At 33.6% G+C, this 15,703-nt stretch overlaps 1 protein-coding gene across 1 annotated transcript; it reads right to left on the minus strand.

The window, feature by feature from the left end:
- Positions 1-3,598: 3,598 nt before the first annotated feature.
- On the minus strand, positions 3,599-8,013 carry LOC109239124 (ankyrin repeat domain-containing protein, chloroplastic). Its single transcript, XM_019405645.1, has 7 exons — positions 7,161-8,013; positions 5,473-5,549; positions 5,159-5,257; positions 4,895-4,993; positions 4,488-4,586; positions 4,284-4,382; positions 3,599-4,019 (listed from the first exon to the last, which is right to left on the minus strand). Exons 1-7 carry the CDS (start codon positions 7,930-7,932, stop codon positions 3,921-3,923), a joined length of 1,344 nt encoding a protein of 447 aa, XP_019261190.1. The 5' UTR covers positions 7,933-8,013; the 3' UTR covers positions 3,599-3,920.
- Positions 8,014-15,703: the final 7,690 nt, after the last annotated feature.

A 15,703-nucleotide genomic window follows, 5' to 3' on the forward strand; every position in this document is an offset into this window, starting at 1 on the left:
ATAGTAAGTGTCGGAGTTGACCCCTCCTCACTACTTCTTCGAGGTTAGACTAGATACTTACTGGGTACATATTGTTTATATACTCACGCTACACTTCTGCACTAACCGTGCAGGATCTGAGGTGGGTGTATTTCGTTATCATCCCGGTGCGCACTCCTGATATTCCAGACTTAGCGGTGAGCTGCCTTCCGAGCCCATTCTGCAGCACCTGAAGTCTTACCTTTGTATTTACTTCCTATCAACTTTATTTCAGACAGCTTAGTGTACATTGTATATTCTACTAGTAGCTCATACACTTGTGACACCAGCTCTTGGAAATTATGCTAGTAGACACTTGGTGATTTTGAGTATTTACTACACCGTATTTGTTCTTATAATTGTTTACTCCTTATTTATTAAATTTCTCGCTTCTTATTTATTTAATAACTAAAAACCAACTATTTCTAAATTGTTAAAAGAAACAATCACATGGTTAGTTCACTGTTGGCTTGCTTAGCGATAACGTTGGGCGCCATCACGGCCTATAGGAGAAATTGGATCGTGACATACGTGGTCAATGACCATTCATGCCATAATAATGAAATTATTTTCTTATTTCATCTCAAACCTCTTTCTAGAGATTAGTGTCGTATATCCACTATCACTAGCACGTTCATATTCTTTCAAGAATGAATATGAATTCATAAATCACATGCTGTCACATTCACATCATGAATGGACCATAATCATCTCAATATGATTTACAAAATCTCATGTCAAATCGATGACAAATATTACTTTCAGAGAGTGAAGGATTATTTTGAGAATCCTTATTATTCTCATTACCACAGTGATGACGATTATAATTGCGTCTACTGCCACGTCCACATCCATTGATACATTCACGATAATAATTTGTCTCTTTCAAACTTATCGCATATTGCTACCACGATCTCATAAGGGAATGAGAATGAAGCAAATTCAATGGGACAGATTTTCACTTCTTGTGCCCATAATCATACATGAATTTGATCATGGTAAGACATGGAAATTTTACCACTTTGGGTGGTTATAATTTCTCACAAAATCTATTAGAGTTATAATCAAAATTTGTTGTCTTTGCTTGTATTTAAAATCACACTATAGAATTTCAAGAATTTAAAAGAGAAAAATAAGGTAAAATACTTACCTTAAATCCAGAATTATTTCCGAAAGAAGTTCATGGATCAATTGATTATAATTATGCTCAACATTATGTACAAGTTGAGCACCATGCACTTATTCCAAAGCTTGGTGACCAAAGGAGGTGCCTTTACTCAATTGGTTAGAGTCTCGTGCTGATAACGTGTTTAAAACAATAAAAGAAGAAGAAGAGTATTGCAGAGAAAAGTAGAGAGAGAGAATTTTTATTGATTTGGGATGAATTGCAATGGAATAGAACACCTCTATTTATATGAAAAAGTGGCTTAGCCACCAAGTAACAAACCCTAAGATCTCTCTAAAATATAGACATTCACCTTAAATACAATTCTAGTTATAACACAGATAACTATTTTCCGAAAGCACGACATATAATTTGAAATGGATGGAATAGTTTAAGTAACCAAAAGTAGAAGCTCTAAAAGTTTCAAAGCAAAACGTTAGTATTTTTGTTGGGACTCATTTCCTTTCGCTAAGTAATCTCTAAGTAAAACTTGAAGTTTCGAAGTCAAACTTTAATTCTGTTGGGGCTAACTATAAGCACAAGTAACTAATACTACTAATTTCTAAAGTAAAATCTTTTTGTGATGGAATTTAAAATACGCAATTTCTTTCCTTTTTCTATTTGTGTAATAATTCTTTCACGAGTCATATTTATTTGCTTGATATAAATATTCAATACGAATAAGTTCTTAACTAATTTTGTATTGGTATTTCATTACCAAATTACTTCACCATATTTTCTTATGTGTTCCTTCTATTTGAATGCCAATATCTCCAAAAAATTGCTAATATCTTGATACACCATCTCCTATAACTGACGCAAGCGTTTCGTCGTAACGGAACAATCAAGCGTCATAAGGGAACATATACGAAAACTTTTGTTTACAAAGAAGTACTTACTAGGTAAGAAAGATACGAATAAGTACATATAATTATCTAACATAGATGTCAAGTCATTTTGATTTCAAGTATATATATGTTAATGTAATAACATTTTTCTTTATTGCATTTTCTTCCACATTAATTGTTATATTTATATAAAAAATATTTTGTAAATTCAATTTATTTTTCCGCATGATTATCTAGTGCAAGATTTTGATAGACTGAACATGTACGTACAATTGATAACGTGTAAAGCACGTTTATAGAAACTAGTAAGTTAAAAATTCATAAGTTGGGGGTGATCAGCTTATGGCTTTTGCTTATTTTTGGCTTATAAGCACTTTTAACTTTACAAAGTGGGTGTTTGGCTAAGCTTATAAGCTGGTCAAACTGGCTTATAAGCACTTTTTGGCTTATCTACGCGTTTGGTAAAATTAAAAGTGCTTATAAGTTAAGTGCTTATAAGCCAAAAGCCATAAGTTGGTCTCCCCCAACTTATCAAATTTCAGCTTATAAGCACTTTAAGTTTGACCAAAATATTTGCTATTCTATCTCTAAAATACTTCTTTTTAAAACAAAACTCTTCATATACCCACTTCTTCAGCTGCATATTATTAATTTCAGCACTTTTATCCAAACACGTAACTGCTTATTTTTTAAATCAGTTTCAGCACTTAAAAGTGCTTATCAGCTTATCAGCTACTCTAAATCAGCTAAGCCAAACGGGCTCAAAACACATAACCGAAAAATGCTTATAAGCTGATTTGACCAACTTATAAGCTTAGCTAAACACTCTCTGGATAGAGTTGCTTATATCATAATATTCGCAACATGTAATCTTTCTGCAAGCAGAGGTGCATCATAATATTTGCGACATGTAATCTTTCTACAAGGTGGATGCACCGTTATGTATCGAGTTTATATGAATCCAATATTTCTTACACAAAATATAATTTCATGTGTATAATTTACTAAAACTTTACTAACAAATAGTATATTTGAATTCACAATTTTTAAATCGTAATGAGTTCAATACTAAAAACCTTAAAGACAGAATCACATAGACCTTAAATTCAGAATCCGCCTCGATCTAATAGTACTTAATTATTAATAACCTCAATATTGTATGGGACATTGTTCTGCTGAATAAGGGACAATGCTAGGTGTAAAAGTGCCAATAGCTTTCTTCTCTACCCCTCGCTTTAGAGAGGCATCTCGCGGACTGTGTGACAGGTGGTTCATTAATACAGCCACATACAAAGATGGTTAAGATATAAATATATTCTCAAAGGATTTTAGAAAAGAAATTTTTGGTTTTGTGATTGAGACAATTTTATTATCTGCACGACAAGAAAAAATAAGGACGATGTCATCAAGGCATGCAGACGATCAGTGAAGGACAAGAATACAATTAAGTCTAAATTCTTTCTTTATTTGTTCCAAGTTAGAACATTAAGCAACTTTATTAAGTACTTTTACTTGTTTAAAACGGCAAGTAAGAATTAACATGTTGCATTACACCAGTTAGCCTCTCTTAGTCTCAATCTTCAACAGGAAAATCTGGATTTTAATGGAGTACAATATGTGTTTAATAACAATATACAGTTCTATTTACACTTTGCTATAGTGCACATTCTGTTAGTACAACGTGAAGAAATTAAAAAGAGAAATTTCCTTCTCTAACAGTGTAAGCATAAACATGAATCCGCTTTTTGGGACAATCCAAGGGCCAAGTGTTGTGTACCAATAACTATCGGGTGCAACACAAGCGAGAGCCAACGGCAAAGCTGGCGCTTGCAACCCGCTGGTGTTCTGCAAATTTCGTATTTAGCAGCTGCATATTTAGGTAAGACCAACTAATGAACCTTGGGAAGTTGTTTCAATAACTTGATAAGCTCATAGGTCCTTATGTCTCGCCCATAATGGAGGCAAATGTCAAGTGGCGTTAGACCATCCTGCGCAACAAAACCATGTATTTTTCAATCGCTCTCTCAAATGAAAGCAAAAGACATGAGATCTTAAAAGAAAAGCAAGAAACAAGATCTCAAACCATACTAGAAAATAGTATCATCTCGATTTGCCAACATTCTAAAATAATTCCACATAGAACATGTACATTCTAGATAGACATCAAATGAATACATATAAAGTCCAAGCCATGAGATCTTAAGAAGCAAAAGCAATAAAACAAGAGTCAAATTTATTATGAAAGATTTTACCCTGTTCTTTAGAGTCTTATCAGCTCCCTTAATTAACAAAAGCCTCACTATATCAGTTCTCCGTGATTGAACAGCTAGATGTAAAGGTGTCCATCCATCCTGAAAGAAGAAGTCCTTCCATGTTCATATAAACCTAGACACGAGCACATAGGAGACCACCCAAAATATATTTCAAGATGACAATAAAAAATTAGTTGGCCATACATGATCTTGGAGGTTTATATCAACATTATACAAGAGAAGGATTTTTATCATCTGAGTCGATGCCGTTCGAACAGCATAGTGCATCAAGGTGGCTCCATCCTGTAATAAGTCAAGAAGATCATATTAGATTAATAGTGCATCAAGGTGGCTCCATCATGTTATAAGTCAAGAAGATCATATTAGACTAATAGCAAATGGCAACACTGACTATCCCAAAGTTCATAAAGAATGGAAATCACATAAGTAATGCTTATGGCTGACGATAAGCTAATACTGATACATGGCTCAATATGAGACAAAGTTTGGACAAGAGGAGAGAAGAAAAAGAAAAAGAATATGGTTGCATGGATGTTGATAAAAAGGAACCAACAAGACGTAATCAAGCATTTGTAGAAGCTTTTGCTCACTTTGTCACGTATAAGTGGATTTGCAGATTCTCTTAAAAGAAAGTTGAAAATAGCCTGCTTCTTGCCAAGAATTGCTTTGTGGATAGCTGTCAATCCATCCTGTAAAAAAGAATAAATCACAACTCAGCAGGAGCTAGGAAAAAGAAGACTCTACTTTCATCCTAGGTTATTCGTATAAGAACTTAAAAAATGTACTAATAAAAACAGCAAATATGGTGGAGCAGAAAGGACCATTCTACTGGAACTTATCACAACATTATGTACCTTGTCTGGAACATTAATATCAACGACGTGCTTCAACAAAGTGGTGAGAAGGTAAAACTCCCCGGAGGCCGCTAGAGTATGTAAGGGCTGCCATTTCGCCTGCGAGGTTTAGATGGAATTTAGCAATCTATCTAAACCTTCTATGTCAAGAGGTTTACTTGCACAAACTGCATTAAAGATGGAACACCAAGCTTGTACAGGAAAAGAAAATGTAGAAACAGAGCAGCGTTATATCAGCTTCAACACAAACGATAAGTGACAATAGCCAAGTATAGGAGAAAACATACAAGATGACGTAGAAGGCAGAAACTTACAGAGGTAGCAGTTGCCAAATCAGGAAACCGCTTGTTTAACAGGACCTTTTCTTCTTTACTAAACAGCTTACGAGGACCTACACAGATTAGTATAAAAAGTATGATGCCCAAAAAGGGAACAAATAATATACCATACTTCAATTTAAGGAGAAAAAGAAAGGGAACAACAGGACAAAACAATATCTGAATCTTATGGCGAAAGGTCATATCAGCTTTCTGGAAAGGTTTGAGATAAAAGGTGTGCACCGCTATTTAATATGTCCAATTTAAGGACAGGAGAAAAGAAAAAGATCATGCTTCAATATATGCATTAATCAAAAGCAATTAGCACGATAAATTGTAAATTCCTGTAAAAGTGGATACCAGTAAATAAGAATTAACTTTAAGCAATATAAGCCTGACAAGAATTTGTGCCTAAGATTTGGAAACAAAAACAAAAGAATGTGGATAGAGGAGTTTCTTCAAAAATAGAGTTTCTCAAAACTTCTTCAGGCTGGCAACGACGAGAAGTCAGAAGATTACGATATAACAGGGGCCAATAAGAAGATTTACATCTCGTCCAAAATTTCTGAGAGTCGCTAAACGCAACAAAGTAATGGCATTAGGAAAAATGCTACAAGTATGAGATAATAACTTCTAAGCAAGCCACAGACATTTACATTAGTACTTCTGCATCAATTTGTCCATACGTTTTTTAGTGCTTAGAAACACCAACTATACTTAAACGTATTGGCAGGCTAATGGCTACTAGTGTTTCGAGATTTAATAGTTTCAAACTCTCAACAAATGTGTTAATCGATGCTTATATCATTATATCACCACTGGCAAATAGTTATACATGTAGTAGGAGTAATAACTAATTACTCAATAGAAGAAAGGAAATGTGGTTTAATTTTATATTCTGTATGCTATGACACAATCACACAACATTTTAATCAATAGTAAGTGCTGCCTTCACGGATATTCGGCATATACATTTCTTTTCACACTTCCTACATACTTTAAAAGTCCAAGTCAACAATGCCAAGTTGGAAAGAATCAACTCAACTCAACTCAATTAACAAGTGTTCGACCCAATGACAAACTCATTGTTTTAGAAAATACAAACTCAATTAATTTAGATAGTTATCGGATGCTTTGCTAGGCTAGTCTTTAAGGCTCGAATTGTTTATAAAATTATCTTAATCTAGCATGAGTTTATATACCATTTTGTGGACAAAGTCATTTTCCACAAGGTCTAGAAAAATAGGTACTCCATACAATATACATTTCGTTCAAAAGGTGAATTGCTTTAATGAGCTGGCATGTAAAAGATCTTAACTCAGGCCTCTCTCAGTTCAACGGAATAGCCCAAATTTAATAATTCTCTGTTCCGTTTTACATATTACTACTATTATTTGGAGAGTCAATCTGTTTTTCCCTTAACTCGGTCCACTCTTCAGTTCAACCGGGACTTGCCCCAGTTTAGTACTCACATATCTCATGTTATATAACACTATTACTATCTCTTTTCTTTGACCATGTAAAGATATTTAAATATCAAATTTGAAACTTGTAGTACATTTTAAGTAGTTTCAGAAATGTAAACATTATTTCCTAAACATTGTGAAACAGATGTCCAAATTGAAACAGGAAAATGTAGAAGCTTTGGCTCTAATACTTGAACCTAGTCATAAAGATAACCATACCTTCAGAAGTTTTAGCGGCATTGGCTTCATAAATCCCACTATTGAAAAACTCCGTAATATCTTCCAATCCACCACCATAAACCGCTGATCTTGGATTCCTTGGCATTACCCTTTCACTCGAAACCCTCAAAACGGAGCTCTCCTCTTCACTTTCACTCAATTCAACATCTTTCTTATCCCTTTTATTAACCTCCGAAAAATCTGGTTTTTCAAGTATTAGCGGTTTCAATTGCTTCAATTTTTCTTCCCTCGCTTTTAAATACTCCTCAATGCTATTCCCACTCACATTACCGTTTTCACCAATTGGCCTCAAACCTAGTCTCTTTTTCTCCACGCGTTGCCCAAATTCCAATTGCTGCGCAAGTTTACGCCTTTCCTTTTTCGTAATATTAATTTCCCTCTGAACTTCGACCCATTCATCCGGAATTAAATTTTCGGATTGAATTTCTGTTTTTTTCTTGTTGTTTTGTGTTTGTGGTTTATTTTCGGGTTTCTGGATAATAAAAGGGTCTTCGAAAACTCCTTCTTCGAAGACTAAGCAGTCGCCGATTACGTGTTCTTCTTCTTCATCTTCGTCTTCGATGGGGAATTGGGGTTGATAGGACTGGAAATGGAGAGAATGGGAAGGAATTTGGGACTGAAAAGTCTTTTGGTGAAAAGTTAGGGGTAAGTTGAGGAAATGAAGTTGAGAGAGCTTGGGTAGTGAGGAGGATAAAGGAAATGGGGGAGTGAAGTTTGGAATTCGAGGGTTTAAGATAGCTGTTGGTGACATGTTTTGCAGAAACAGAGGGTGGATATAGATGATTAGACGAAGACGAAACTGGATTTTGTATCTTTAAGTCGCACAGATTCTGAAGAAATGGTATAGCATGATTATGGTTTAACAGGCCCGACCCAACTAAACGGGCAGGCCCGCTCGAGGCAGAGAAGGTAAAATTTAGAGAAATTTTCATAAAGTACTACCTTTTAGTAGTAATTAGCCATCTATAGATACCATTTGCTATATTACAGATTATAGATACCTTTTATGTGGTTATAAGATGTATTTGATGTATTTAAGCTATTGTATTCATGAATACAGTAGCAAAGACTGTATTCACGGCGTGAAATAGGGGATTACACTGTTTTTAAAACGGAAAGTGAATCAATTAACATAATAGACTCCTAATATAACTCAACAAACTCAATTATAACACACAAATTTTGTATTTTCAGTTATAAAAAATTTTCTCAACCGAAAAATATCCCAAAAACATAGCAATCTTCAAAGAAATTATATAATACATCTGAATACATAAATTATATTTATTAAAAAAAAAAATATGAATACATTCATGGCATATAGCGAGACAGTGAATACAATGAAATACATAGAATACAGCGGGATACATTGAAATACAATAAGAAAAAAAGACAGTGAATACAATGAAATACATGGAATACAACGAGATACATTGAATTACAATGGAAAAAAAGACAATGAATACAATGAAATACATGAAAATACAGCGTGATACGTTGAAAATACATTGAAATATATTAACAGAAAATCAAGTTGCTCAGCCCCAAAATCAGTCGTCTTTGTTCAAAAACAAACCCTAATTTCCGACAAATCCGACGTCGAGCAAAAATCCTGAATCTCAAAGTTCCCACGCTGTCGTCGATCGAGGCTTCATCTCCTTTGGATTTGCCCCCATGGCATTGGAGAGTTCAGTACTCGAAATCCCATAGAGATTGAATTTGAATGACGAAATTGATTTGTGGGGACTGATTTTGAATGACGAATTGAAAGTCTTAAACAAACGAACGAAAGAAGACACTTAAACTATTAGGATCGAAAGAAAGAAGACACTTGAAGACTTCAAACACACAAAACAGTGATAAACAAACAAAACAAGTAAACTATTGGGATCGAAACAATACAGATTTTTAAAGAATTTTTTGAACGGCGTAGCAGAGAAATTTTAATGGGAAGGGAAGAGAATGGGATGTATCAAAGTAGAGAGAGAAAGAAAAAAGTGTAACTGATTAGCTATTTAGTGGCTTAGGGCTAGGAAGTAACCAAAATTAAATATTTTACTATAAACCTTAAAAGGTATCTATAGAATATTATATTTTTAAATGGTATTTATTTATAATAAATAAGGTGTTAACCTTTGCTATAGGAGGTAAAAATTCCTAAAATTTATCAATGACACAGTTATCCACAAAAACAAAATTATTTATCCTTATCTACTTATTTATTTTTCTATCCATCAAACTAATTACTTACCTATAATAGTTTTGGTGAGGAATTTTCTCTTTTTTCTCTAATTCTTTTTTATTTCTATGTTTTTTTCCTTTTTTTTTCTTTTCTCCTTTTCTTTTTTCTCGTTTTCTTCTTATTTTTTTCTTTTTTCCTTTTCTAATTTCATTTAACTTCTTTTTTATATGCTTTTTCTCTTCGTAATCTAATTTTATTTACTGTTTTCACTATTTTTTATTATTCTTTTTTTATACAATAAGAAAAAATAACTGATATAGTAAATATTTGTTCATCTTTTTTTAATATAACTAGTATAATATACCTTTTGTCTTTTTTCTCATTTTTTAAATTCAATTATTAAACTTAAATAATATCAGTTGTCACTTGATCTAATTCACTAAATATCACACTGACTGCTGCTGAGCACCATAAATTACATAATCAGATTCTAAGAATCAACACGTGATTGCCATGCAATGATGCAAACCTTGATCTCCTTCCCTACAAATATCAGTACACACTCTATCATTAGCAGTAACACAACCAGTTATGGAGCAAGAAAACATAATCTACGGCCTCCAAATCTCCATATATACTAGTTAGAATAGAAATGATTATAAAATATTGAAAAATGCAATAAAAGTATAAGTAGCAAAAAAGACTTCTAGTACCATATGATACCAATAGGGTATACAAATAAACCAACAAAGTATATGATTGCTCTTGAATATTGCTACACCTATCTGCGACTGTACAACTGTATCAAAACATTTAAGGATGCAATAAAAGTATGAGAAAATTACATGCTCGCATTGCAAGCTAAATATTCGCAAAGCAACTTGCTCATTCCGTATAATAACAGGATATATAGTTGTACGGGGTCGTTCCAACAATTGCCTATAACTATAAAAATTATTACATAACACACATAATCTATATCCATCGGCCCAAAAAATTCCAGCACTACAATCATGTTCATATAAATAATTTCAGAATAGTAATCACTTAAAAAANCTATATGACTATACTACTATTACATAACACACATGTATAAAGAGAAAAATAAAAAAATAGTATACCACATATTAATATAATAAAGTTTTCAAGATATTGTACTATATTACTATTATTAAAAGAAAATCAAATAGTGTACCAATTAAATGCAGCTAATACAACCAAAAAAATAATTCAACTAGCATATGATACCAATATAGTATATAACTATACTAATAGGGTATATAGTTGTACAGGTTCATTCCAACAACTGCATATAACTATAAAAACTATTACAATACACAAAATCCATATCATAGGTACAAGAAAATCCAACACAGCAAAACATGATCATGTAAATCATTTCAGAATAGAATTCACTTAAAAATGCAGCTAAAACAACCAAAAAATATTTTAACTACCATATGATACCAATATGACATATAATAATACCAATAGGGTATACAGTTCTACTAAATAATTCCAGGCAACTATATATGACTATACTACTGTTACATAATACACATACATAAAGAGAAAAATCAAAAAATTCACATATTAATATAAGAATATATTTCAAGATATTGTACTACAATATTATTATATAGAACAAACGCATAAAGAAAAAAAATCAAAATAATTACATGATACACATGCATAAAGGAAAATTAAAAAAATTCAAGATACTATACTATTTTACTATTACTAAAGAAAAATCAAATAGTGTATCAATTAAAATAGCTAATACAATTAAAAAATGTTCCAACTAACATATGATACCAGTATAATGTATAGTTATACCAACGGAATATACAATTGTACGCATCAATTATTAAACTGAAATGATATCAGTTGTCATATAATCTAATTAACTCAATGAGAGCTTATGCAATGAATAATACCTCCATGGAATTTCGTTAAATAGTTCATTTAGAAAAGTATTTGAAAAATAAATGAGAGCTTCGTCTAAATTTTGAAAAAAGGACATGGATATTTCAAAAAATTGAAAAAGGATCCAATTATAACACTATATTGTTGCAGTATATTGTATACTATTACGGTGTAATGTTGTCATATATTGTATATTATTACAGTAAATTATATACTATTATAGTATATTGTTGCACTATGCTGCAATAAACTGTATAATATAGCAGTATACTTTTATAGTATATATATACTGTAGTGGTATACCGTTGGGTTACCGCGTTTTTCTTTTATAATTTTCAGCTGAAAAATTCGATTCGAATCACCTCAAATAAGCTTCAAATGCGACAAAATTTCAATATGAACTTCCCAAAAGGTACTATAAATAATATTTTATAACACCCACTTCGAATCGAACAACAAAACTTCAAAAAGGAATTTTAAATTCAAGTATTTCAAGCTCAACAATAGTGGGTCTTCAAACACACACAAAAGTCCAGATTTGGAGTTTGAAAATGAGTTTAACAAAAAAATCTTTGAAAATAACTTTGAGCACAACATCCAATTAAGTAATCGTGTTTTTAGGTGATTATTACGAGGATCACGCGGAATAATACATGTGCCTTCTATTTAATCAGCCAAAAAAAAAAAAAGACAAATAAATTTCTTAAAATTCCATGGGAATGATACATAAAAAGAAGTTGCAATTCACATGTACACAATGTAGATAAAGAAAATTAAGAAAAGAATACGATGAAATACGAATGAAAATGTTTCAATTTTGAAAATGTGGACAGCACTTGGACAAAAATTTATGATAATCCTTTTGAAATTGTGGTATGCACGGCAACCGAGAGTTTCTCCGATCAACGTATTCCTCTTGTCCATTTTTCTCACTGCGAATACCCTATTTTATTTTTATTTTTATTTTTTAAATAATTATTAATATATTTTTCTACAGTAAAAGTACATATCATAGACGGAAAGATAGTCAAAAGTAATGTAATTCAAGTAATAAAATAAAAAATAAAAGGAATAGATTTGTATTTTCCACATGCCCCTCACGTGGGGTAAAGCAAATTAAAAGGGAAATAGAAAATTGAATAGTCTGGTAATAAGTTTGTGCTGTATAGATAGAAATTGTAATTACTTTTCAAGTGGGCAACATCAAGTAATTATTTTGGCCTCGATAGGCACTATGCGTTATTTCTTCAACTTAAAACACAACACCACATATAATTAAAATATTTATTTTATATTGTACACTTACTTTATAAATTTATTTTACCATATATATTTACTTTATAAATTTATTTTAATTATTTACTATTCCACGTTTTAAGAGACTGTAATCTTATACCTTTTCTCTCTCTGTTTTCTTTCTTTTTCAATCTCTCCCTCTCTCTTCACTACCCAATTTAATTTGAATTTCTCTGCAATTATTATGTTTTAATCCTGATAGCAATACCTTACTTAAAATAAGTAAGGTTAGTTTCAGTGTTATTAATAGACGGGGTAAAATATCTTACATTTGGCATTCCATGAGCCTTTCATCATTATTTCTTAGGAGTATCAGTTATTATATTACTCTTGTACTGTCTTTGATGAGCACAATAATGTCATAACTCTCAACTTTTACTGAGATGATCGCTTAAATAAAGCTTTCATTCTATTATTAGCCACAAAAGTGTCGATCCACCAAAGTTACATTACCCCTATCAAATAACTCTACAAAAAAACCCTCCATGGATACTCAAGTTCCATTCCTAATGAACCACCAAAGCTAAGGTGATTTGACACTTTTCGTCAACTCAACCGGATTCTCATTTAATTCTAAATCCACTGTATTAGATATAGGTTACGAAATACACAACACGGGTGTTGATTTAACCCCGTTATTAGTGATGACTCTTGATTACCCAAAATTCCGTAATTAATACCAGCCCAAAAAAAAAGCAAATCAAAAACCTCAAAAATGGATCAACCCACCAAACCCACAATCGTTCTGATTTCCACCCCTCCGCCACAACACCACACCCCGACGCCTTGGCTGGAGATTGCACTCCACGGCCAGGGACTGTGTACAATTTTCAGCTGGGAAAAAAGACGATAACTCTCATCATCCAAAACTCGGCCCATCTAGCAAGGGTTACAACAGAAACGCTAAACAGGGGCTTGACGACAAAGCTCAACTGTGGCAATTAATGATTCTATAGAGGAGCTTTAACCCTCTGCAGCCAACCAACGACACGATATCAGTGCACAACCTCAAGAAATAGATTTTAAACTTCATCCCCTTCTTCCCAGACCTAGCAAAATCAGACCTAGCGACGACACCCCAGTTCTCAGTGATGGAACAATGGCCTCAACAAGACCTTTCGTCTTCAACGCTAGAGAAACAACAATCACCTCCACTGGGGAATATCTCGAAAGAGATAACGAAATCTTTAGAGATACTCAAAATCCAGAAAACCACCAAGGAAGGAACCCTAGAGCTCTTACTACCTAATGAGAACGGACTCCCTATGGTTAGATATAGTAATGGCAGTGGAGTTCAATATGGATTACAGCAAGACGCTGATTCTACTCTGTCCCAAAACTCTTTCCAGATTTGGATTGGACATGTCCTCTCATCAGAGCCAGGGGTAACCAAACCACTGTTGACTCTGACTCCAGTCATGAGTCTCAGATGCCATTAGCGAGGAGGAAGGAAATGATGCCTACCCCGGGGAAGGAAAAGTCACTGACAGGAACTCCCCAAACAAACCCAAACCCCCTAATGAACTTCATAATATGGAATGTTAGAGGGGTAAACAGTGTGGAGTTCAGAAGACACTACTCAGAGATGATCAAAATGCATAAACCGGCCATGCTAGTGTTGTTGGAGACCAAGATGGCAGATCAGATGAAGCTCACTGAGGATTTGCAATATGACATGCATATCAAGTTCCCATCATTGGGGCACTCTGGAGGCATCATCATTATGTGGAAAGAAAACATCCTCCAAGTAGATGAATTATCAGTCACACTACAAGGTATTCATGCAATAGTCAAGGTATTACCTTCCAATCCCCCTTGGTTTTTTTGGGCTATTTATGCAAGTAACTATCTAGAGGATAGGAAAACTCTTTGGAAAAATCTGATAGATATCTCTAACAGCATAAGTGGTAGTTGGTTTGTGGGTGGAGACTTCAAAAAAGTATTGAAAGCAAGAGACAAATTTGGTGGTAACTGCATTAACACCAACAGAAGTAATCTGTTATAGAATTGTATTAACCAGTGTAGAATAGTTGACATAGGCTGTAAAGGAAGTAAATACACTTGGTCTAACAAGAGATACAAAAATGGGACTAGCCTAATCCTAGAGATAATTGATAGGTGTTTCGCTAACAACTACTGGATAAATGAATTCCTTGAAGCTTCTGTAACCCATTTATCTAGGACCCACTTTGATCACTCCCTTCTTCTTATGCTTCATAATAGCACCTAAGGTGTTAATATTAAGCCCTTTAGATTTGAGTCCATGTGGTGCAGTCACCCAACCTTCCCTGCCTAATCCAGGGTTCCTTCCCAACACACTCCACCTTAATCCATTCATCTCTAAGATTCAAGAATAATGTCATCAATGTGAATACGCATACCTTTGGTAATATATTCCACAAAAAAGAAGAGTCTGTTGGCCAAGATTGCTGGCATCCAGAAATCTCCTAACTATCAATTTAGTCAATTCCTTCTAAACTTGGAAAATACTCTAATTGAGGAATTAGACTCAATCCTAAAAAATGAAAAGGACTTTTGGAGATTGAAAGCTAAGATAAACTAGCTCTTTAATGGGGATGCCAACACTAGGTTCTTCCATACCTTTACTCTAAATAGAAGGAGGAGGAACATGATCCTCTCCCTCAAAGATGAGGCTGGGAACTGGCAGTATGAACCACATGAAATCAAAGACTCCATTTCCAGTTTTTTCAAGAACCTCTACACTTCCTCATACACTCAATCCCCTTCTCCACTACCAATTCTGCCCTTTAGAGTCTATCACTATCCACTGTGCAAAAAGCCAATCTGGCTCTCCCTCTTAGAGATAGTGAAATCAAAAGAGCAATATTCACATTCAAGCCCTTCAAAGCCCCAGGACCTGATGGATTACATCCCTTCATTTACCAGAAGTACTGGGACATTATGGGGATGGATGTCATCTAATTCTGCAAAGAATATTTCTCATCTAAAATAATGCACCCCAGTATGAATTAGACCCTCCTGTGCTTAATTCCAAAATGCCCTCAGGCCTCCGTGCTTAAGAATTTCAGGCCCATAGGTCTATGCAACATTGTCTTCAAAAGTGTGACTGGAATCCTAGTCAATAGAATCAAACCAT

The sequence above is a fragment of the Nicotiana attenuata genome, unplaced genomic scaffold (assembly GCF_001879085.1).
Source record: "Nicotiana attenuata strain UT unplaced genomic scaffold, NIATTr2, whole genome shotgun sequence".
Lineage (NCBI taxonomy): Eukaryota > Viridiplantae > Streptophyta > Magnoliopsida > Solanales > Solanaceae > Nicotiana > Nicotiana attenuata.